The following is a 24,108-nucleotide window of genomic DNA, read 5'->3' on the forward strand; positions in this document are numbered from 1 at the left end:
TTTTCCTTCTTTCGCCTCTGTTTTCTTTTCTCCTCCTCACTCTTCATTCCTCACATTCATTGTGTTCTTCCTCTACCTACATGTTTGTTCTCTTTCAGTTTTTATCTTCTCTTTAAACAGTATAATTTCTTTCTATAAATACATTTCAACCACAGAAGGTGGATGTTTCAGCAGCAAAAAAACAGAGTAGAAAAATGGGTGTAGCATAACAAAATCATCCTAATCAGAAAATGTATGAATGGAAATGTGTAGACGTATAGAATGACGCACAGTTTAATGGATTATTATAATTTTACATCTGTTTCATATGCAGATGAAATAGATGCATAATTTATCGCCAAAAAGACTCGTTGCTGTCAGACTCTCTCAGATGCACAGGAAGTGAAGCTTGTTGTAACTGCAAAAGGTTTGGTTGATTTCTAAAAAAGCATCACAGTTTTCTCTCTGGAAAGGTTCGAAAGTGTTGTAAACACCCATGCCAACAAACTGTAACGTACACATACATATGGGAAATGACCCATCCTGTTGCTATTCACAGGTATATTTAGAAAACTTATGTTTCTGAAAAGTTATTACCAAAGTATTTCCAACCATGTATGAAATGTACTTTCCTGATTAGGGGTGTTTTTATGGCAGTGCTGGGAACTGCATTTTATACTACTGCTCTCATTTTATTTCCATCATTTAGAGGAGAAGGTTGCACAAATAGAATGATGCAATGGAAATGTACCAATTGACTGAGATGAAAGGTCAATTGGAGATGGACCTTTTCCATAAGAGACTCAATAGAGAGAAACAGGCAGGAAGAGAAACTGGTGAACAGATGTGTAAAGACACTATATTGTCTTCTTTTTGTATAGGTGTATGTGTATGTGTATGTGTATATATATATATATATATAGTTACAGTACTTAAAACCAAGCATTCAAAACCAGGAGAAAGTAATCAAATTAAGACTAATCATTATAGGGGATATAAGGTAATAAATTAAAATGTGAAATGTATGAAAATAATAATATCTGAGATAAAAAATAAATTATACTGATAGTTTAAATGAGAAAGGGGGAAAAACCAAGTCATAAAGTCTAAGACGAACTCTCTGTAGGTCTGTGGAGACAAATTGTTGTTGAGGAATGTGTAACAATATGGATATAAACCATTTATAAAACAATGGAGATGTTTCTGACAGCCCTTGAGTGGTCCAACCAAAGCACAGCTTTAACATTCTCATATGTTATAAATTTGTCTTTATGGGTTTATTGAATAAAAGATAGCTTTATTATTTATTGAATAATAAAGCCATAAAGAGTTTTGTTCACTTAAAATGTAATCTACAATGAAATAAAGTGTGCAAAAAGCCTGTACTTTAATTGAATTATATAACATTAGATGTAAATTAGATCAAACGCAAAATCTTTTTGAACATCACTTTTAATCGATTAGAGCCTTTAAAGAATGTTTCAATAAAATGGCAGAAATAAAAACTATGAGAGACCCAGAAAAATACTGTGTGTGTGTGTGTGTGTGTGTGTGTGTGTGTGTGTGTGTGTGTGTGTGTGTGTGTGTGTGTGTGTGTGTGTGTGTGTGTGTGTGTGTGCAGAAAACAAGCAAGGCCATTAGTCAAAAAGTGACATTGAAAAATGGACCTGGGAAGGTGGGACCAGTCTCCTAAAATAAAATCATCCTCTTCTGCAACACTTCACTGTTGGGCTGCCTGTTCTAGGCCGTGTGTGTGTGTGTGTGTGTGTGTGTGTGTGTGTGTGTGTGTGTGTGTGTGTGTGTGTCCGTGTCCACCCCATGTCATTGTGCACCTCGGCGTTTGTAGTACACAAGTGGGTGTGTGTGAATCTGTGCGTGAACAGATTGAGGGGTGTGTGCTGGATGTTGCAGGCAGCTTAGACGAGACTGTCATGAGGTTTAGTCACATCTTTCATAAGACAAACACACACACATACAGCATGTGAACGTAAACACACACTGACTCTAGAGAACATCAGAGTAACAGTCTGTTAATTAGTCTGTTGCTCCCCTGCCTGTGTGTAGGTGTGGGCAAGCAGAACACACACTGAAGGAAAAACTAGAAAACATGTTACCGCCCACGATTGTTACAGACACCTGGTGGCTTAATCAGCGACAAGATGCATCGCCTTACAAACTTCGGTCATAATTGGAGAGGAGGAACGCCAGGTGCTTTTGAAAAGTATTTTGAAAATGTTCCCATTCGCTTTCAACATCCAAACAGAATTGAAGACAGAGAGCAAACCACTTAAGAACAAAACAGGAACATCATAGTCTCTTAGTGCACAGTGCTGCATTCAAGGATAACCTCAGCAGCAGCAGGTGCTGTTTAAAGAAAACAAGCTGAGATTAACTAACTCAGGGGAGCAAAGCATAAATGCTGAACTTCTAATTCTTAAATCAAAGGAAAATAAAACTCCAAATGATGTTGAGGTTCACAATATTAAGATGCTTTGACACTGGTGAATCAACTGAGAGTCAAGACAACTCCTCACGTGGGTTATTGTACATTACAGGAGTAGTCCAGCAATTTATATATTCAACAAACATTATTATCACTATTATTATTATTGTTATTATTATTAATATTAATATTAATATTAAAGATGGATTAGTATGAAATTTCTGATTTCTATCTACAAAAAAAAAAATGTAAAAGTTGCAAACTGTAGTTTTACGTTTTAAGTGAATGGTCTCTCTCTCTACTGTTAAGTTGGATAGAACAACACAAAAACAGTCAAAACACATTTCATAACTGTGTGTGTGTGTGTGTGTGTGTGTGTGTGTGTGTGTGTGTGTGTGTGTGTGTGTGTGTGTGTGTGTGTGTGTGTGTGTGTGTGACCTGATTAAGGGCTGCACAGAGTGAAGTGTAGGAGGGTGATACAGTAACACCAGCTGCTCTACATACTGATACACCAGACTGCCAGGGCTGTGCGTGTGTGTGTGTGTGTGTGTGTGTGTGTGTGTGTGTGTGTGTGTGTGTGTGTGTGTGTGTGTGTGTGTGTGTGTGTGTGTGTGTGTGTGTGTTCGAGAGAGAGAGGAACACATTAGGTTTTGTGTGAGCAGCCTTCGAATCAGGTAGCACTCTGGCTCAAAGTCAAACTGATGATGAGTGAGAAAAGCTCATCAGCAGAACGAGCTGCCAGCTTTGTTGTGAATCATGTGTTAGCTGTAGACTTCAGAGCTGTTATAATCTGAACTCATTACATCCACTATGAAGTCACACTGATGTCACTCGCATGGGTTTATTTATACTCCTAAGGTAATCAGCCCCTTTTTAGAATCAGTCAGGTGTAATTAGGTCATGACTTTTCTGTTGACGAGTTGTATGCACTGTATGAAACAAATAACAATATAACCACAGATGAACAATCATCTAGGAGCTAATATTCCCTCAGGGGATGTAATTTAACTACTTAAACTTATTTTTATCTTTTTCTGCTTCTATTAAAGCCTATTTTTTTTCTTGTTATGATTTCAGTCAATACATTTAAAGTTAAGGCATCTTTAAGTTCCTAGTTTCAGTAAATCGAAATCTATTTTTGTTTTATATATTTTTTAATAAAATAAAGAGCTCAGTATAGAGTATAGTATAATCTATAAATTCTGGATTGTGTGGGGTCAGTAAATAAATGTTGTATCTGGATCTTACTAACATGTTGTTGACAATGGAGGCTGTCAAGTCCTGTCGCCATTTACACTTAATGGGAAAGCTAAACTTTAACTCCGTTAACTCTCTGTTAGTGGAAGTGGTAGAAGACGATCTTAAGTAAAATTACTAATCCCACAGTGTATAAATGTTGTTTTACAAAAAAGAAACTTTCACAAATGGTTCACAACTCATTCTCAGAATTAAGGGTTATAAATATTGATGCATGAAGTGTTCATTGCTTGGCATCACTCCACCTTAATACTACTTAAAATCTTTCACTTAGATTCAGCAGTTTTTTAGAGAAGGGTGTGAACGCACAACAAACCCGCCGGTATTCACATGTGTAACTCGTGCTGTGGTTCAAGGTCCGTTCGTGGCCTTGAGCAGTGGAGGAAACGATTTCAGCACAAGGTCCATGTAGTAGGTGTTCTGGAGCTTCTGATTGAATCACGTGATCTTTGGCAGCAGATGAACTTTGCACTTTTTTTAAGCCAGTGGGCACTAGAAGTCAAAAAGTAGTAGCTCCTGATAAACACAAGCACTACTAAACTATGATTAATGTCTTAACTAGATGCACATAATTAACCCTGTAGTGTTTCTTTTATCTTAGCTCCTGGACGTCCTCTCATGCCTCTAAAACTAAAGAAAAGCAAACACATCTGTGGCTCCAGGTCAGGGGTTTTCATTGTTGAACTGGTTAAACAACTCTAACTAAACATGAAAACATAGTCCCTGCCTACTCTGAACTTTCAGCTTCCTCCTCATCACTTCACAGAAACATTAGTGACATGTGCTGACAGTTTTCAGGAACACACACCTGACGGCTGCCTAACACGACCACAGTCTGTTCCCATGTTTTCATTGCTGCTTTTTGGGCCTCTTGGTGACCGGCGTACAGTAAATGGTGGTGTATAATTTTACTGGCTTTAGTAACTGGAACTGAAGTGGCCTGTGGTCTGTTTTGGGACTTTGTAACATGTCGCCACACCCGCAACATCTCGGTAGCACGCTTTTCCCCCATGACTCTTTGTTGTTGCTCTCTGTGTCCGTTTCCCTCCGTCTATCTATCTTTGTATTTCTATTGCTGATTAAATGATTGATTTTCAGAGTGCTAATCCCAAAGCCAAACTGCAGTGTTAAATACATCAGAAGTTTGGAGTCGGAACTGGGAATGAAGACTGATGCCAAATTTTTTTTGTGATATCTTTTAGTTGGAGCTTTTTCATAGAATTTTTTAACCTTCCCACCACTGTCCAGGGAAACACAAAGAGAGTATTTCACATTAAAAGACTTTAACTGTGGAAAGGATCCACTTCATTTGATTATCTACTGCTGCCGTTTTAGATAACATTAAACATCAAATACACATTTGAATAAAAAATAAATCAATTCTATTTTATTTGTATAGTGCCAAATCACAACGAAAGTCATCTCAAGGCATTTTGAAGTGTTTAAGATTTAATAATAAAATGCTTTATTGATCCCATTTGGGAAATTGTGGTTGGACAGCTGCCAGACAGTAAATATTGGGGCTGCAAGGTGTCCAAGGACAACTCAGTAAGTAGCCAGGAGGAACCGGGAATACAGTAAAACCCCTCACCCTGGGGTTCATAGACGACTGCTCCAGCACCTGAGATACTGCTACTAGGAGATGGTCCAGAGTCACCTGATCCATCTCTAACTATAAAAAGGAAAGTTTTAAGTCTAGTCTTAAATGTGGAGAGGGTTGATAGTTAAAGGCTCTGCCTCCCATTCCACATTTGGAAACTCTAGGAACCACAAGTAAACCTGCAGCCTGAGAACGGAGAGTTCTGCTTGGAAAATATGGAACTATAAGGTCTTAAAGATAAGATGGAGCCTGATTATTAAGTGATTTATATGTGAGGAGAAGGGTTTTGAACTCGATTCTGGATTTTACAGGGAGCCAAAGGAGAGAAGCTAACGTAGGAGAAATATAATCTCTCTTGCTGATTCCAGTCAGAACTCTGGCTGCAGCATTTTGGATTTTTAAGGAGTTATTGAGACATCCTATTAATAATAAATTACAATAGTTCAGTGTGGAAGTAACAAATCCATGTACTAGTTTTTCAGCATCACTTTGAGACAGGATGCTCCTAATTTTAACCAATATTTATCAGGTGCAAAAAGGTCGTTCTAGAGATTTGTTTTATGTATGATGTAAATTTTTTATTTTTTTTTATAATATAATTTTGTACAAGACTGTGAGAATTTTTTATAGCAAGCCAAATTGGGTCCAATACTAACCTTTAGCCAACAGTGTAATGAAAGGATCTGAGTTCTTCTTCCATCTCTTGGCACTAAAATAAAATAAACACTGCGACCCAAAATGCCATCTCTCTCTCTCATTCTCTCTCTCTCTCTCTCTCTCCGCCATTGGTCAATCTAGGTTATGTAAACAGTGAAATGTGAGCTTTCCTTCCTCGCGGGAGGCATGTCGGGAAGCCAGAACTGTGGTAGTGTGGCAAAGGTGAATGTGTGTGTGTGTGTGCATGACTGGACGTGTTCATATGTTGCCAGGCAGTTCTCCGCTTCACGCCGATGCTGTCGCAGCCTCCTCCTCCTCCTCCTCCGTCCTCCCCCACCACACCATTTCTCACTTTGCTGCCCCTCCCCCAGGCTCAGCAGCAATGTGGGTTAGTGTGTGTGGCCATGTGAGACCGGGCTCTCCCCTTCCACCCTGCATGTGTGTCTGCAAGTGATCTGTGAAGGATAATCCCACCCCACCACGGTGGGTTTAAAAGGGTCGAGGAGTTCACAGGATTCCTCCCCTTGTTGTCACAGTTTTGACTCTGTTTCTTGATTTATTTTTTTATGTCCTACTGTCATTAACTTCATCATTTCAGCTGCTATTCTTTTACCATCGTTTGCTTTCGTGTACTCACATATTCATTGCTCCACTCTCTTCTGCCTCCCTCTTATGTTTTCTTTTTGCAGATTCCTCTCTTTCTGGTTTTTCTCTGTCTGCTAATCGTCCAGTTTTCATTTTTCTTGTGTAAACTTTGCGATTCTTGTCATCCATCATTCATTTATGTACTGCTGAGATTTACTGTCTGAGGCAATTTGAGTGTTTATGGCACATTCATTGGTGTTTACGATGTGCGATACCGTCCTGTGAAGCCAAGGAAGAATTTTCCAAATGCACTGACTTCTGCACTGAGTAGAAAATATCTAATTTCTCCAGCTGTAATGTTATTTCTATTGTCCATATTGATTGCCTCATTCCCTTAGGCACAGTCGGTTATTACATGGTTTATAATCACTTTACCTTTTTTGTAAATGGAAGAATCTCAATGTATAACTAAATAAATTCTTACACATTTGATTTTGATGAGACTTTAGATTCACTATGCACAGGAAGTGGCACCAAAACTAAACAACTACAGCGACGGAAGGACTTAAACTTGAGAATGAATCCCGATCCCTTCTCACTTAGTCTCGACAGAAACTGACTGAACATTAAAACTGTCACAGATAATTTACTTTAACCAAGAGATAAGTTATTCTGTGCCCTAGATAAGATAACACTGTGGTGGTCACATGGGGGCATTGAAGTGTTACCTCAGCTGAACAAGGCTCAGTTAAAGAAACACCTAGAATAAGACTCAAATATAGAGAGATACATAACAAAGAGAATGGAAAAAGCAAGATATTAATGAGTAGATGTGAACAGACTGTTGTGGAGGAGGGTTGACGATGGCAATAAAGCGACAATGTGAGATGGACGTGGATTGAATCCGTCTGTAGTTAGTTTAGGAGCAGTGATGTAGATTTTGGAGTCTGATGGGAGCACAGACTAATTCATATCTTTCACATGAGTGCTACAGGATTAACGGGTCAGAACAGTCAGGATGTCCTGTAGGGGTGGGCTGGTTGTCCATAGGTTCATAGATCAACAGTTTGGCCCTCATCCTTTTCTCTCCCACCTCCTCTAATGGGTCCAGAGCACCCCAGGACAGAGTTGCACTTCGTTATGGGTTTGTCCAGCTTTTTTCTGTCTGCTGCAGCCACAGACCTGGACCTGGAGCGGGACTGTAGCTCTCGAGGTCCAGAGATAGCTCCCCCTGACACAGAGTCACTACAAATGATAAGAGTCTGTCTGGTCAAGCTTGTTGTTAAGATAGATAACCCAGGTATTTGTACATGTGAACAACTTCTGCCTTAAACCATATAATGATTCATCGTCATCACAGGTTATTAGTTTCAGCTCTGTAATTTTTAATTTCTCAGTCTTCCTTGTTTCAGACATGAAGGATTACACTTTATTTTGAAAGCAGATTGTTCAGAAAATTGTAATATTCACAGGATCCCAGTTAAATAATCACAAATTAACAAGACTATAGATGCAGTAACTAATCAGAATAATGATTTTACATCCACGTCCTGCTTTTGTTTCTTCTTTCATTCTGTCACCCTCTTTTCTGCTCATCTTTTCCTGGTTGAACCCCATTACCCCTGTTACCTAAGGCAGCCTCGCTGGTGGGGGCGTGGTTTGCTGACGCCACAATTGCCCCTATGTCAGTTCGCTGGGGGAGGGGAGAAGTAGAGAGAGGGGGGAGGAGAAGGAGGAGGTAGACAGGAAAAGCAGCACAGTCGATGGGCGGGGGATTCCTACACACGGCAGCCTGTGGCAGCTTTCAGCGACTCATTGTTTTGTAATTGTCCCAATGGCCTTCTGTCCTCACTGGAGCACCGGTAAAGCTGCAAGATGAGGCTAGAGCTAGATGTTGTGAGCTTCACACACACACACACACACACACACTCTGACACGCTCTGTTCAGACACGACAGCGAGGAAGTGTGTTAGCAGTGTGAAGGAGACACAGCACCCAAACCGGCTGGATTAAGTTTTTAAGAGAGAAAGTGTAAGAAGGAGGAGGTATGGTTCTCTCACCACAGTAGGAGACAAAAAAACTTGCAGCCACATGACATGGGTGAGTAGTCTGAATTTCTTTTGAGCTCGGTTGACGGCTTTTCTGGCTGGTTGACAGGGTTTTCTTTCCTAAACATCTGCCTGTTTCTTCTAATCTCTGTTAGTCTGGATATTTCTTCTCCTGATGTGTCTTATCACTGTATGGGATCATGTATACAGGCAAAGGGAGGTCCAATCATACTGACCTATATGTGGTGCAGTGCCAAATCTATGACCGAGGCAGATCAGAGCTCAGAGGTTTCATAAGGCATGTTATGAAATAGATGCATGAGTTTCTTGTTCCCAAAAAATTACTCCTGGCTCCGTTTACAAGGACTTAAATGTGGATTTATGTAGTTTCAAACCTTCACATTTAGTATTTTGACGCAGCTTTTTTTGTAAAAGTACATTCTAGTTAGTTTTATCTTTGTGTTTTTGTTAGTGCTAGTTTCCAGTGTTGGACACAGCTAATACAAGTTGAGAGTAGGGTACTTTTTCCCTGTTTGCTTAACAGTGTTCACTCTGAAAAAAACAGTAAATAAAAAAATTTAGAGCAGTCGTCTGCAAACCCCTCCTTTGAGTGGGTCAATTTCCGGTTCCTTCTAGCTACCTGTTGAGGTGTCCTTGGAAAAAACGCAGTAAGCTTGTAGTAGTGCCAAAATATACTGTTTGGCAAATGTTCAACCACAACTTCCCCTAAGAAGATCAATAAAGTATGTTATTATTAATATTATAATTGTAAAGATCTGATAAATGTGCATGCATTACACCATATAGTTAGTAGTGTGGTCTAGCTGTGGTTCTACAGCAGTTATGTTTCGCAACTGTACATGAAACCCAATCCAAAAAATGAAGATGGGTGGTACTTTAACAGGTAACATCTAATGATGGTAAAGAAGTATATGTACACATTTTGTAAGTAATTTGTGCTTTTTTAAAAAACATTGACGCAGATCCAAGAAAAAAATTGTGTAAAGTGTAATTGTCTTTGAAGATAAAGCGTTTGCCTTACAGCACTGTGGTCTTATAATTGTGTGGGTATATTTAATCATTACCTTTTACTTTACTACCTACATATATAAGAACACCGTGGGCATCATGGAGCATGTGACGGTGGGGCTTGAGATTTGTTGGAGTCACTTTGTAGGTGTTTGAGAGACCTTGACACACATCTCTGCGGCCACATTCCTCCTCTCTGTCCTTTGGACGCGCTCAGCCAAACACTCTCTGGCTCGGTCGTGTGTCCAGATGTTTGGTCCAGTCGATGTTTTGCCTTAATGAGCATCTCATAAGTGTTTGTTTACATATTGATTGATTTACTGAGGATCATTCGTTCAAACGCACTTGTGTGTGTGTGCGTCAGTTTTCAGGTTGTTTAGACCAACAAATGACAAACTGTGAAACTGTTTAAAGCTTCGAAATCTTTTTACTGATTGTCCAACCAACGTACAGACAGCATGTACAGTATGTGTGGGCAGGAGTGTTATGGAGGAGTGTTTTTCTCTTCTTTTTTTTTTTTTTTAAAGGGGGGCGGGAGATGAGGCTTGATCAGCCGTTTGTACGACTACCCCCTCAGCCGGGCCCCGCCTCCAGCATGAAGGGTTATGTAAGTTTTTCAGCTGCCAACCCTCCTGCCTGCCTCTGCCTCACATTCACATTGTTATTGACTGGAGAGGAGCGCACAGTGCAGTCAGTCAGTAGTCAGTGAGTTAGTCAGTCACTGAGGCAGTAGATTAAGGAGCAGCTGAGTGTAAAACAAGGCTGACGGGTGGAGAAATACACCTCCTGTCGACTTCTTCTTAAGGTGTTTTTCCCCAAAAGAGGACGCAGCTTAGAGAGTTGGACACTGACTTAGAAAAGAAGCAGGAAAGCAAAGGGAGACCAGCTCTTCTCTTTACTCCACAACCATGCTGCTCCTGGACGAATCTGAGACGTTCACAGGTAGGTGACATGATCGCCCTGACCCCCTTGAGTGAAAGGGTTAGCAAACAGTTTGAAGAGGAGGTCGAAAGTTTGTGATAAAACCACAGAGGTGGGGCCCGTTTGAGGAGGAGAGGGTAAGGGAGCCCAGAAAGGCTAGAAACGGAGATCAAGCTGCACAGATAGGAGATTTGATGAGATGCTTGGCTGCAGAGGTGCTGCATTGAAAGCGAGAGAGGAGGGAAATGGGGGGAAAACAGAACTTTAACAAAAAGGGTCGATGTTTGAAACCCATCTCACATGAGCCGAGTTGAGTTACTTAACGTCGTTGTGTAACGCTGGATCCATACCTACTTAAACATTCACCTACTTCTCTGTTCTTCTTCTGCACTTTTATGTCTCTACAGAATATGCTCCCCTCTGTCCCGTCCTTTTCTAGTCCTGCTCTCTGTGTTCAGTTTGTCCCATGTTTCCCCCACTCTCTGGTCCGTCATCCTTCCACCTCTTCAGCCAGTCTCTCCCACGCGTGCCGGCTGCCTCTCTCTCTCGTGTTGTCGTCTCCGGCCCGCCCTCCCCATTGGTTGTTTCTACGGTTACCTAAACCAATGCCGTTGCGCGATTGGTCGGTCTGTGTGGGATTAGGCCACGCTGGAAGTGTGAGCATGTGGAGGCAGGAAAACATATGGTTCATCAGACCAGTGGGTTAGGGGGATAAATGCGTGAGGCGGCAGACGGGGACAGAGCGTGCTGCAGTCTGCAGTTTGAATGGATAAAAGTCAAACCTAGAAAGAGTTTCTATTCTACAAAGTGCATAACTACTTAGTGTTTTTGCACAGCAGAGGCAAGAAGACAACGTGCAGATTCGACTTAAGTTTAAATCTGTTTGTTTTGCCAACAACAATGTGATTTTTGACTGTTTTGTGCAGCTGCACAGGTTTTGTGCTCCAGTCTTGTCTCCTTTATCAGTAGAGCCTGTAAGGAAGTCAGTGACAGTCCCTCTGTTGTCTCATCACACTGAAATATTCCAGTGAATGTGAGGTTAATAGAGTGCTGCCCTTTACAGAGTCCGTGTCCATGTCAGATGTGAAGTGCATACGTTATGTGCCTTCTTATGCACCTCTCTTATACTGGGGACGAGTTAATATAAACTGAACAGTCTCCAGCTCGCAGACACGGGCTTCTATTAGATCAAACACACGATCGATTGGATAAAGGTCAGGAGACTGAGCATTCGAGAATTATAAAACACCTTGGCTGCCTTTGTGATATCCTGAAGTGTTAAATAATATTGACGTGAACACTCTTTAAAACCTCCCTACCGTTAGGTTTTATCTCATATCCAGTCTGTTGACTTTAGATGCCGTGGAGTGACAGAAACTAACAGAACACACTGTTCTTCCTGAAACCTATTGTGAGTAGAGATTTGGATCTGCGTGCTTAGACAATCTGTGATGAACAGTTTATTGTGAAAAGAAAAAGTGAGACATTTTCAGAGCAGCCGTGGTACACTACAAGATGAAGGAACTTTGTTTCCCGTACGTTCTGCTCCGTACACCGGGCAGGGAACAACCTGTCCTGTTCAGACCGGCACTGGCAGCACGTGGAGCATGGCTGTTTTTTGTTTTTTTTTTTTTAAGTCACAGCACAGTAGGCTTCACCAGAGCAGCCACACGGCTTTAATTCCCACTCCCCTCATGTCATTATTGCCTGCTTCCTCCTGTCACATGGTATAGCCGCTTTCTTTTTTCTGCGTCAACGTAAATTTCCTCTTTTCACGTTCTCTTTTATCTCACCACTGAACCTCCCTTTTTCCTCTCTGCTCCCTTTTCTTTCCTTTTCTCTCTGCACACGTTTCAGCATCTTAGATAATACACTTATTCCCCGTAAGTGCAGCTTTCGTCCTTAGTGTTTTTTTTTTTTTTTGTCTCTCTGCTACACGGTGTTCTTAATCCTGCCGATTAATAATCTCCAGCTGCCTCTGTCTTGTCTATTATTACAGTGCTGTGATTAAAGCATGTGGGCAGTGGTTGCGTCAAGCCAGAACCAGTCACGGTATTTCACATTGCAATCAGATATTGTGTGATTATAAATAAAAGCTTGAGAAGAGCTGCTTTAATAATCAATTAAATCTTCCAGTCATGTGTATTAGCAGCTAAATGACAGTGTCCTCAAATAGTTTCCTGTTATTCTGAGGCTCATGAACCAGCACTCACCCTCGTGTTTGAAGGATCTGTTCCAGAGCTCTGACATTCCTCTGTTTAGTAGTACGCACAGTTCATTCAGCATAAAACAAGCCCTGCAGTAAATAAACACAAAGACTAGCTGCAGTCATGTGCAGCTCTTAAAAACAACGCTTATTCATCAGCTCGCCCAAGAAGTTTTAATCAATGTCAGACATCAGGTCGGACAAACTGTGAATCTGGCGATGCAGCCAAAATGTGCATCTGATTTATTATGGCAGATATTTGTGCGATAGAGGTCGGTGGTTTGGTGTTTTGGTGGTTCGGGGGTTTGGATTTGTGTAGGTGAGATTTCGCCGAGGTTGTTCAGAGGCTGAAAGTACGCAGTGTTCTGAATGCTGCCAACGAGTGTTTATGTAACAGGCTATACTATGACCAGCGCAGTGATAATGGGTGGCACCATCCAGACGTGTGTGTGCGTGTCCTCTCCTCCTCCTCCTCCTCCTCCTCTTCCTCCTGCTCTCATTCCTCCTCCTCCTCCTGTTCTTCCTCCTCCTCAGCAGCTCTGACACACTGGCCTACAAACAGCCTGTTCCACCTCGCCTCACCCCTCTCTCTCTCTCTCACACCGTCATTGTCTCTCCACCTTTCCTCACTTCCCCTTTTGTCGTGTTTCATAACTCACCTGCCTCGATCAAATAAAGCAGCCTTAATAACTCATTCAGGCCAGTGTGTTATATAAGAGAGGTGTGTGTGTGTGCGCTGTTTGTCAAGTAAAGAGTTCCTTTAGTCGTAACATTATTTTTTTTTTAGGTTATGTAACCCAGTTAAATCTTGATCTAAGTTTGGAAGGAGGCCACAGCTGCTTTTCCACAACTACTTTAGCTTTTTTCTTTCTCTGTCTGATCGCTATGATTTTCTTTCCCCTCAGTTCACCCCTGCAGACAGGTTTGTCGGATTTTTAATTATAGACATTTTTAATTGTAGGTAACGCGTTCAAGGGACTTTACATCATAAGCTACAGAGAAATGGTAGCCCACGTGCTTCTCTTGACTGTTAACATTTATTTATTTTAGTTTCTCAGATGGAAGAATTTGCTGTGTTTGTATGTTTGTTTCATATGATTATAGAGGTAGATTCTTATTCTTATAAATAATCCACTCTCTCTCTCTCTGCTCCGTCCACCTTAAATCTTCCTCTGCGTCTTTCTTGTTGCTACAGCTTGAAAACAGTTGTAAGAAAAAAGTGCAGTGTAGCGTGAGTGGGAAAATCCCAACACTGTCAACACACACACACACACAGTGTTCATATAAACGTCTGGAAACACACACAGCAGAACCGCTCACCACAGCGGGCTGTGTGTGTTTAGGTGTTCTTTAAACGTCAGTGTGTTCGCCTGCATCTTGCAGCTCCTGTGTGTGTTCTCCGCGTCCGTGTGACGCGGTACATCTTTGTGTTTGTGTTTGCGCGTACAGGACGTTAGGTTCTTGTGAACATGCCGGTTGTGTAACAGCCAGAGGCAGCGGTTACATAACCGTCCCCTCTAGTCCAACCAGCCTCAGCGTCGGTGGCCTGTCTGTGTGTTAGAGAGCAACTTTCTGTCTGAGGGAGACTGAGTGAGCGTGTGGAGGCTGACGGGACTCTAAGCAGGGTCTCTTACGGTGCACGGCGGCATATTGAGGTGGAAACAGAAGAGAGAATAGGAGACGTTTCGTGTCTTGATCTCTACTTTAACACAACCTACTGACCTCATTCACATTCATTTCTGCTCGATCTCCACTTGTATCATGTTGACATCTGATATCACCCCCTCCTGACATTTTAACACCTCGTTGAATCAGCTGCTGCTGGTTACTGATAAATCCCACTTTATTTTTCTCTTGCGCTTTTTCTGATCTGTGTGCTTGTACTATTAAAACCAAATACAGTGTATCTTTAAACATCAGGTGAATAGTTTGGCAACAAGTAGACATTACATCACATTTGATGATAACCAATGGATAAGTATTGAATTTGTGACTTTTTTCTTCATATGTATGCAGAGAAATAAATCAATCTATGTAACTTAAAATGAAAGGGAGTGATGCTCTGATTTTTGTGCTAGGAGTAACTTGTAGTTGTGAATACAAACAGGAACTTAATCAGAATTTATTGGCATTTGTTTGTATCCAAACCATGAAACCTAACTTTCTTGTCTTTGATTTGTTTTTTTAAACTTGCTTGTGCTTTAGAGATGTGATGCATCTTGCAGAGTACCACTCATTTGTCCGTGTTGTAATTAGTAGATATGTGAAAATGTTTCATCTGTTGCACGAGGTAAAGTTCAAATGCAGTATATAGAAAAGATCTCGTCATTGTTCTGTTGTGTGCTTCTTTCTCCATTTGCGAAGGACAAACATTGTGATGTGACATCAGTCTGTTAGTGCCAGTGTCAGTTATCACTTTGTCAGACAGATAGATGTAATTACATCCTGTAATGACTGCAGTAAGGCGAATGTCTCGAACATCTTCCTCCCCTATGAGGTGTAATTCAGTGTTTTATAATGTTACGTCAGCAGGAAGTTTTATTATGTAACGAGGAGGACAAGTCAACTAAGTGAGCGCGCTCAAACATGTACCTGGACAAGGGGGAGAGGAGGGCTGCCACAAGAAGAAGTGCAGGAGAAGTGGCGTGTAATGCTGCAAGAGGAGCAGAAGTTAGGAGAGAAGGTGACAGGTGAAAAGAGAGGAGAGATGTGAAGGAAAAATTAAAATAGAAGATAAAGAAGTTTGAATTGAGAAGTGTTCAGACAGGTAATTGAACAGGAACAGAATGAGAAGAAGGTGTTGACAGTTACAATTGGAGACAGAAGAGGAAAGAAAGGAAGCGGAGGAGAAAAGACAGCCAGCGAGGGCTGAGCGAGGCGAGGACGATGAGATGGAAATGTGAGAGGTGAGAAAATGAGGAACGCAACAGGGCCGTCAAAGACTGAGGTCATGTCATTGTGTGACAGAAACGTGTTCAGAAATAAGTAAATAAGTAAAACGAATTGGAGCGTAAAGGTTCTTAAAAGTGTGTTAAAATAGTAACCTTCCTTCTAAGAAAACAACCCCTGATTAAAAATAAATAAATCAGTTTAAATGGAATTCTTAGATGGCCTCATTTCAAAAGTCAGACATTACACAGTCCCCAGTCCAGGTTTTTAAAACAAGAGAATAACTGAGATTTATGGTTCCCCAGTAAAAAGACAGAATTGATTCACTTTTCTCCCCAGAAACGTCCAGCTGAGAGTCTCAGGACGATTTTTGGGTTAAATGATTGAATTAAGAATGACAGGGCTCTGTTACAGTAACTGAAGTGTCCCTCTGTTTCCTGTCTACTTCCTGGAATCCCCCATCTGTGTTGGATAACCAGACACACAGTGTGTGTCTGTCTGTGTGTGTGTGTGTCTGTGTGTGTCTGTGTGTGTCTGTGTGTGTGTGTGTGTGTGTGTGTGTGTGTGAGTGATGTGGAGGATTCTCTGATACTTTTCAGTCAATATCTGCGTCATCTGTGACGTTCTTACGTAAAAAGCTGGCAGAGGATGGAGCCGTGTGATGGAGACAGACTGTCAACTTTAGTTTTATTTTAAATTTTTTTATTTATTGGTCTAGTTTTATTTTTAGTGTTGCAGGTCAGTGATTCAGAGATGGGGGCAGCAGGAGAGAGGGGAGGGAAGGAGAGAAAGTTCAGACATAGAGAGATGTGGTTGGTTGTGAGAAAAGGGAACCTGGTATGTAGGTCAAGCACTCAGGACTTCACATTTCCTCTGTGTGTGTGTTGTGTGTGTGTGTGTGTGTGTGTGTGTGTGTGTGTGTGTGTGTGTGTGTGTGTGTGTGTGTGTGTGTGTGTGTGTGTGTGTGTGTGTGTGTGCCTCAGCTGTCTAAATTCATCATTTATGGATGCAAATAAATCTCAAGCAGGTAGTGACCCAAATACACATTCCTGACGTTTTCAAAAAAGTAGTAAAAAGTCTCATTCAACATCTCTAGAGTATTAAAGTAACTCCACGAGACCTGAAGTGGTTGCATAAAGTTTGTGTTTGCTTCTTTACTGTGGTTCATGTAATTTAAAATGAATTCCCGCTCCGACAGTCCCATCTAAAACCCTTCAATCACTTCTAATTGTTCTACAACTGCTGAATTTCAGCTTGTTGATCCCACTTTTTGTTTTGTTTTGTTTGCTTTTTAAGAAGCCAGATTGCAAACCAGAGGTCATCGTCAGTTCTGTCACAGCGTGTAGTAATTATTAATGGAGCGGCTCAGGAAAATGTTTGTGGATGACTTTACAGATTGTGTTTCAAGCTGGAGGGCAGACATTTACCCATCTGTTCTAAAGAAGAGCTTTTTTGTCTGTGAAAGCTGATCGCTGGCTAGAAACTGTATTATGTGCAGCCCGGAGTTGTTTTCATGACGAAACTTCAAATCGCCAGCACGCAGCCTGTGCTGTGTTTGAATGTGTCGAGGACACACAGGATACATACACATTTTATACAGGTTTTTGTACTATATACTGCCGTTTTTCAAGTTGGACATGCAGTATCTGTTACCTCTGCACTCCGTGTGGCTTCTTTCCCTTCCTCTCTTTATAACACTGACACACTTGAGGGAATGCCACCTATTTGAAACACACGCTCACTGTTGCATGGTTGCGGTGTCGTGTTCGTCAGCACAGCGCGAGGAGTTATATAAACACTTATCATAAACGTAGTTGTGGTTATATAACCTCGTGGTGGCAGAAGACATCCCCCCTGCATGGAGCCTTTCCTGAGAAAATAGACAGTTCGCTGTGATTTTTGTGTCGATGGCCTCATGTTCTCAGGAACCACACATCTCCCAATGAAATATTGTACTGATCACGTGAGGAGCAGCATGTGCATAACCCACAGGGAGTGTCTAACAGAACAAGTTAATGACTTAGAACATTTGCTGTGGGTGCTGTTTACTCTGTGACTGCTGGTGATTCTGTTTTTCGTCAGGACACTCGGTTGCACTCCCACTTTCCCGGCTCGGTGTTTATCAGCAGTGAGGGAGATGCAGGTTTCACCAGCATTCATACTTTGTCACTGGTTATCTTGCCTTCATCTCTTTGTATCTTTGCATCTCCTCCTCATCACTTGCAGCACAATATTTGAGTTTGATTTAGTCGCATGGCAACAATCGTCTCTCCAACTCTGATTTTCCCTTCTTAAGATAACACCTCTCTGGATTTGTACACAAAGGAGGGTTTCTTAATGAGATGGGTAAGCATCACAAGCTGAAATTAGGCTAAACTTTAAATCAACATTTGCAATTGAAGTGTGAGTATCTGCCTCTTCATGGTTCAGCAACAGTAAAAGAGCTCATGAATTAGTTTTGAAATTCTAAATAAGGAGTATAATTATTCTTCGCTGTGGTTTGAACATGTGCCAGCAGAGAACACGTACCTTCACCTTACTTGACCTGAACAAAAGGCAGGTAGCGTCTTAAAGTGATCATTCAATTCCCATTCGAATTTAAAACCTTTGTAGTAGATTTTTAAATAAAGATTAAGTAGACTCTTCTAAATTACTCTTATGGCACTAGTTTTTGTGGTGTTGGGTTTGATGCAGCTGCGATTGCCTAATTGCTTTATGTAATCTTTGTGTTTCTGACATCACGCAGAGTCGTTTTGATCTGAGTGGTTATTTTTTATTTGAGTGCTGTCGTTTCTGTGTTGTATGATCTGGACCGCACCAAAAGTGTGTGTGTCTGTGTTTATTTAGCATCACTCCAGAGGTTTTCAGTTTCCCGGGTTCTCAATGAGGAGTATGGAACACACGATTAGTTATATAACATGGTTTATGAATGTGTGTGTGTGAGTGTGTAAATGTTGTATAACCTGTCTCTACTGCTGGTCATAATGTGGTAAGATTCTCCCCACGGTGTGTGTTTGCGAGTCTGTGTATATGAGTCTGTACATCTATGTGTGAGCTTCTTCATCTTGAAAGCCTCCATGCTCCTCGGTGCAACACAAAGTCACAGCTGCTCTGCTGTGAATGTGCCGATTCTTGCTGATGCTCAAACCCTGTCTCCTTCCCCTCTTAGTTTTCATTTTTTAGAGATGAGATTAATCCTCTGAGCACCTGTGAGAAGGGGTACAGTAAATTAATAGTGACAGAATGAGCCGATACGGAAGTATAGAAAATAGATAGATAAATAAATTATTCACTTGCATCTGGGAGGTTGAAAAACATGTTTGTCTGCATGATTTTCTAAATGCAGTCCCCTACAATTAACCGGAATCAACTAGTATATATAACAATAACTAGCTGAATGCATGATGTTATAGTATAAACATAGAATACTGACACCAGGGGGTGCAAACAATCTTGTAAAAATCCAAGGATAAAGACGGTTGTTTTAATTATGTAGGTGACATAATTGTGTTTGTTATTGCAATAAATTCTTATGTTGTCTTTTCACTTCCTGCTTGTCTAGTACTATTATTATATTTCATAACACAAATATGCACAAATGCGGCCTGATCTTTGATTGGCATTACATTACATGGAGAACTGTGGAATGGGTGAAGAGAAGTTAACAGTAATTAACAATAGATTAATCATTGTAGCACTAACATGGAAACATACAGAACAGGAACACAAGTTAAACAACATGTAGTTCGCCTGATGCTGATCAAGACTTTGTCTCCTCTTCCAGCTGCTCTCATTTCAAACCAGTGCCCTTTCTTTTCTAGAACAGAACTAGAAGAAAATCATTAAATGTTAAAGCTCTTTCACCAAATGTGGTCGATCTGCTGACAGCTCGGTCAGTAAGTGTGGCCACTCACATGTTCTCATTAATCTTCACATCCTGCAGAGGATTCTTAGCGACTTCCTTCCGCACAGTACACAACATTATCATGTGTAAACAGTATTTTTAATTTAATCAAATTAATCTTTTTAAATAATTAAAACTCTTATTTAGTGCCTCCTTCTATCTGTAGTGAATTATATGTGGGCTTCTCGTCGTCCTGCTCCACACAGTGTGTGTGCATTTGAGTGTGTGTCCACCTGCTGTCGCTCTGAAAAGCTTCTCTCTCTTCTCCTTTGAATGATGACCTCGCTTTCATCTCTCTCCCCTTGTCTTTCTCTTCCTGTCTGCCCCCTCAGTGCTTTCCACAAATATGTGTGTGTGTGTGTGTCTGTGGTGACGAAGTTGTGGCTCTCTGCATTTCAGGAATCATTGCATAACTGTTCTGTAAGGTAGAGTTGGAGGAAGACTCGGGGAAAACACAAACAGGGGGGTTGAGTTGAATTCTAAATCAAATCCCTCACATATAAGAGGCTCTTCACTAGGCCTGTGTCCAGTTTACGCTTTTCGAGGCACACAATGTTTGCACATCCTGTTTTTGATTGAGATAAATGGAAGAAGATCAAGGTAGCAAGAGCAACGAAAGCCGAATAGAGGAAGGACATCGAAGTGCTGCACACGCTTTAGGACTGACGAGAACTCACAGCCTCTTTTTAATTCTGATCACTTATCACTCATTTCACAACTTTTAAACAGCAACTTTATATTATAAGCAGTAGAGAAATGATAAACATTACTAGTAGCATGGAAAAGCATTGTAGGAATACTCTTCATCTGTCCTTACGTTCGACTGAACTAATGTGGTCTCCATTGCTGTTAACAGGATATTTAAAGAAACACCTCACATTGTGCTTCTTCATCTAATAGTTGTTGAGATGTTTTAGCTTCTCCAACCTAATGGTGGAAGCTCGGAGGAATTAAGGCATAAAATGTCACTGCAGTCGGTCCTGTTGTGGCTGAAATCTTTCAGCTGGACCGAAGTGATGGACCAGCTCTCTGACAGTCCATCATCTTAGTTACTAGTAACAAAGTAAACCTGTGAACCTCCCGAGCATGTTTACCTCTGCATGCATGTCGATGCTAATCTAGATGCGGATTTCTGTATCTCTGAGGAGATAGATGTGTTTTCTCTTCTTTGTTTACTTGGTTTTCCTCTTGCCTAGTAACTAATGCTAGTCTGAGACACATCATCATACGACAACCAACACACAAACACACTAAGTATTAAGACAAGCTGTTGTCATTAGCAGCCAGATCAATTGATTGACACACAGTTTTATATAAAAATAAATATAAAGCTCATCTCAAGCCTTCATGTCTGTGTGTGCACGCTCGTATGTGCACATTCACATACAGAACAATTCCAGTTTTCCAGGTATCATGCAGTGAATGTGGCTTTTGTGCATTTCTTTGTGTGCGTGTGGTGAAATGGAAACTTATGTGTGTGTGTTGGCAGCATATCTATGTTTGTCCAGTCATCCCAGGCAGATTCTTGGCTTCGGAAACCTGCATATTTTCATGTGTTTATGTGTGTATGACTTATATTCTCATGTAAAAACTCGTCCCCTGGAATGTGTGTGCGTGTGTGTGTGTGTGCTGATAGATTTTAGTTCAGAACCACTGCTGTGAGGACAAATGAGTGTTTGAGTGGAGTTGCAGCTTGGCATTCATACTGTGATGCTTAAAGCGAGGGAATGCATTATGTCAACAAGTATCCCCACAACTATGGCAAGGCCCACGCTGGTGTGTCAGTGTTAGTGTCCTGTCTTGTGTTTCGTAAGCCTTCCATATTTATGATCCAGCTCTTACATAAGCCTCAGATCTGGATCAGTGTGTCTCTGGCAGAACAACTGAGAGAGGGAAGGAACAAGAAGAACAGTGAAAGTGAACTACAAGTTTAGGGTAGAAGGAACAGTGAGAAATAGAAATGAAGACATTTAAATAAGCATTGAAGAGTAGATATAATATATATATATATATATATATATATATATATATATATATATATATATATATAAAACATAATTAAAGGTCAATTACGGTTTTTCATATTTTGCAAATGGCATTTGGTCAAATGTTGATTTGAATAAATTTAAATGAAAAAACTTAAACTTCTAGAGAATTCAGCTGGAGACTCTCAAACCAGTGTCATGGAAGCAGAAGCAGCTCAAAAACAAGTCCTAAGAAACAGAAGGAACGCAGCAAGGATGTGTGAATAAAATGACATTTACGCAAATTCAACTTGAACAGTTCCTTTATTAAATCTCTGAATGTACGTAAGTGACTAATGGTGAACCTTTTCAAATCAGGAGACAACTTGGACTGTGAAAGGCTTTGGGTGGATTTGCATTTTATAACTAGCAAACTAACAAGTTTGTTCTAAATGTATGCACTCAGTGCCCACTTTATTAGATACACCTTATAAAACTCAGAAGGTTGATAATTCAACTATATGTTTATTATTGAGAGCGATATATTCAGAAGTATTTCTAATATTTACCCACCCGATCTACACAAATGAGTCTCAATTCAGATTATGTCCTTAAATGTTGGCTTACTTTTGTAGAATGACACTTCACAGTTTGTCTCAGGTCTGCATTTACATTTTTGCTGGTAATATGTTCAAAATGCTTTTTCAAATGTTAAAAAAGCATAATACCACTCAGCTTTCTGTTTTATTTGGTAGACGGAGATTTTCAAGCACTATTCATGAAAAGCTGTAAGCTAAGCTGCCAGTTTTATATTTCCAGACAGAAAACCTGATTAAATCCCTCCTGTGGAAGCACAAATCAAGCTGAACTAAACCCCGTCTTTGCAAAGAGATTATTAAATACAACATCAATCCAAACATTTGCTTTTAATGAAGATGGGACTTGTGGAAAGACATTTTCCACAGCAACACAGATGGCAGCTACACCTGCCTTTTATCGTACAAGATTTGGAGTTAAAAGAAAAGGAATCTCAGTCAGTAACATCTTGTGTGTATATGTTGTCGGGAACATCACTATTTATTATTTTATTATACTACTATAACCGTTACGTCTTCTCTTCCTGTCTTCTTGCAGACCAGAGTCACGATGCCCCCTTCAGCACTGAGAATGAGACTCAGGGAGGCGATCCGGCTGCATGGCAGTGCACCCCTCCCCCATCTACCTCACCTTCGGGGGAGATGCCAGCACACCCTCCTCCCACTCAACCCGCATCTAGACCCCGCTCCAGACCGGCCAGCCAAAGTCCCTCCCCTCCCTCTGTCCTGACAGGAACCAAGAAAAGGAGCTCCAAGCCGGCACACATGAGACGCAACATCAGGTGCTGAGCTGCACATCCTCACTCGACCTTAGACAGTCATCTTAGTGAAAGAGTCCAAATGAATACTCGCTTTGGCTGTTACTAATAAAATACAGTTTTTATTAGTTTTTGCTAATTTTCATCTGTTGTCCCTGGATCCCTATTGTCGAGCAATTCAACACATCCATACGAATCAACATTAACAATACAACTAAACAGACTAAGGCTCCAGCCCACAGAGCTGCTCTGTTCGCTGTAACCAACACATCCAGCCTCCAACCTGCCTGATAACAAAGTTGAGGTTAAACCAGGTCTTTAAAAACTCTTAAAACTGACTCTTTGCTGGGCAGACGGCTCCCCGTCAACATTGAGATCAGAGGAATTACGACACGTTCCCCTGAGAATGATGCGGCTGAGGTGCAGAGTAAACTAATACTCACCCAGCTTATTCAACTCTTACTGTATTTCTGATAACACCCATTGTTGGCTGGATAATAGGATGTGATAAAGAAGTAAAGCACAGGCTGGATAACACAACACTGTAAGAGAACCCAGAGCCTCTTATTTTTCCAACATCATTGCGATAAATTGCCATAACCCTGGGTTCCTCCTTAAAACTATGGAGTTTACAATGAATCCTGCTTCTAGTCAACAAGTATTCCCCCGTTACTCGTTATTAACAATCACCACCTGCCATCATACCGGCCTTATTTTATTATTTGGACACACTTGCCCCGTGCACTTTAAATGATGCAGTTGCAAAGACGTCCTTAGGTTCTTTAGATGTTATGCCTGCCAAATTGCTAAAGGGTGTTCTTCTGTTGGCCCCACAATTGTATGCATTATAAACAGCTCCCTGTCTACTGACTAGGTTCCCCTTTGTCTTAAGTATGCATTAGTGCATCTGCTCTAAAGAACTAGCATTGACCCTTTTGATTTTACTCAAATTGCTGTTTTTTTAAGATGTTTTATAGAACGTTGTCTATTTAAAGCTAGTTTCTTTGATGAATAATGAGAAAATATTTGATAAATTTCAGACACTGCACTCTCACTCAAAAAAAATACTTTCAGCAGATACAGGACACTGTTCAATTATAATTCTCCTTAAACCTAAACAATTTGCTAAAATGCGGTAGAAAGATCCTGAGAGCTGCAGAGTGAAGTGATACTTTTCACTGTGTTCACAGCTGTGAGTCACAATACACAAAGTTAATTGGATTACATGTCCATATAAAATAAATAGCGAATAATGCAGCAGCCAAGATGCTC

At 40.8% G+C, this 24,108-nt stretch overlaps 1 protein-coding gene across 6 annotated transcripts in view; it reads left to right on the forward strand.

Annotated features, from left to right (window-relative positions):
* LOC113166901 (helicase ARIP4-like) overlaps positions 1–24,108 on the forward strand; it is a 53,573-nt gene that overhangs the window by 15,743 nt on the left and 13,722 nt on the right. For 2 of the 6 annotated variants that reach the window (XM_026367104.1, XM_026367106.1), the window contains exon 4: positions 22,617–22,860. In XM_026367104.1, the coding sequence (XP_026222889.1) occupies positions 22,617–22,860 (244 nt within the window). Of the gene's footprint in view, positions 1–8,473; positions 8,622–10,244; positions 10,541–13,511; positions 13,648–17,940; positions 17,961–22,616; positions 22,861–24,108 lie in introns of those variants that run through there. The other 4 variants (XM_026367109.1, XM_026367108.1, XM_026367107.1 and 1 more) reach the window with 4 other exon arrangements.

Source organism: Anabas testudineus, chromosome 7 (genome assembly GCF_900324465.2).
Source record: "Anabas testudineus chromosome 7, fAnaTes1.2, whole genome shotgun sequence".
Taxonomy (NCBI): Eukaryota; Metazoa; Chordata; class Actinopteri; order Anabantiformes; family Anabantidae; genus Anabas; species Anabas testudineus.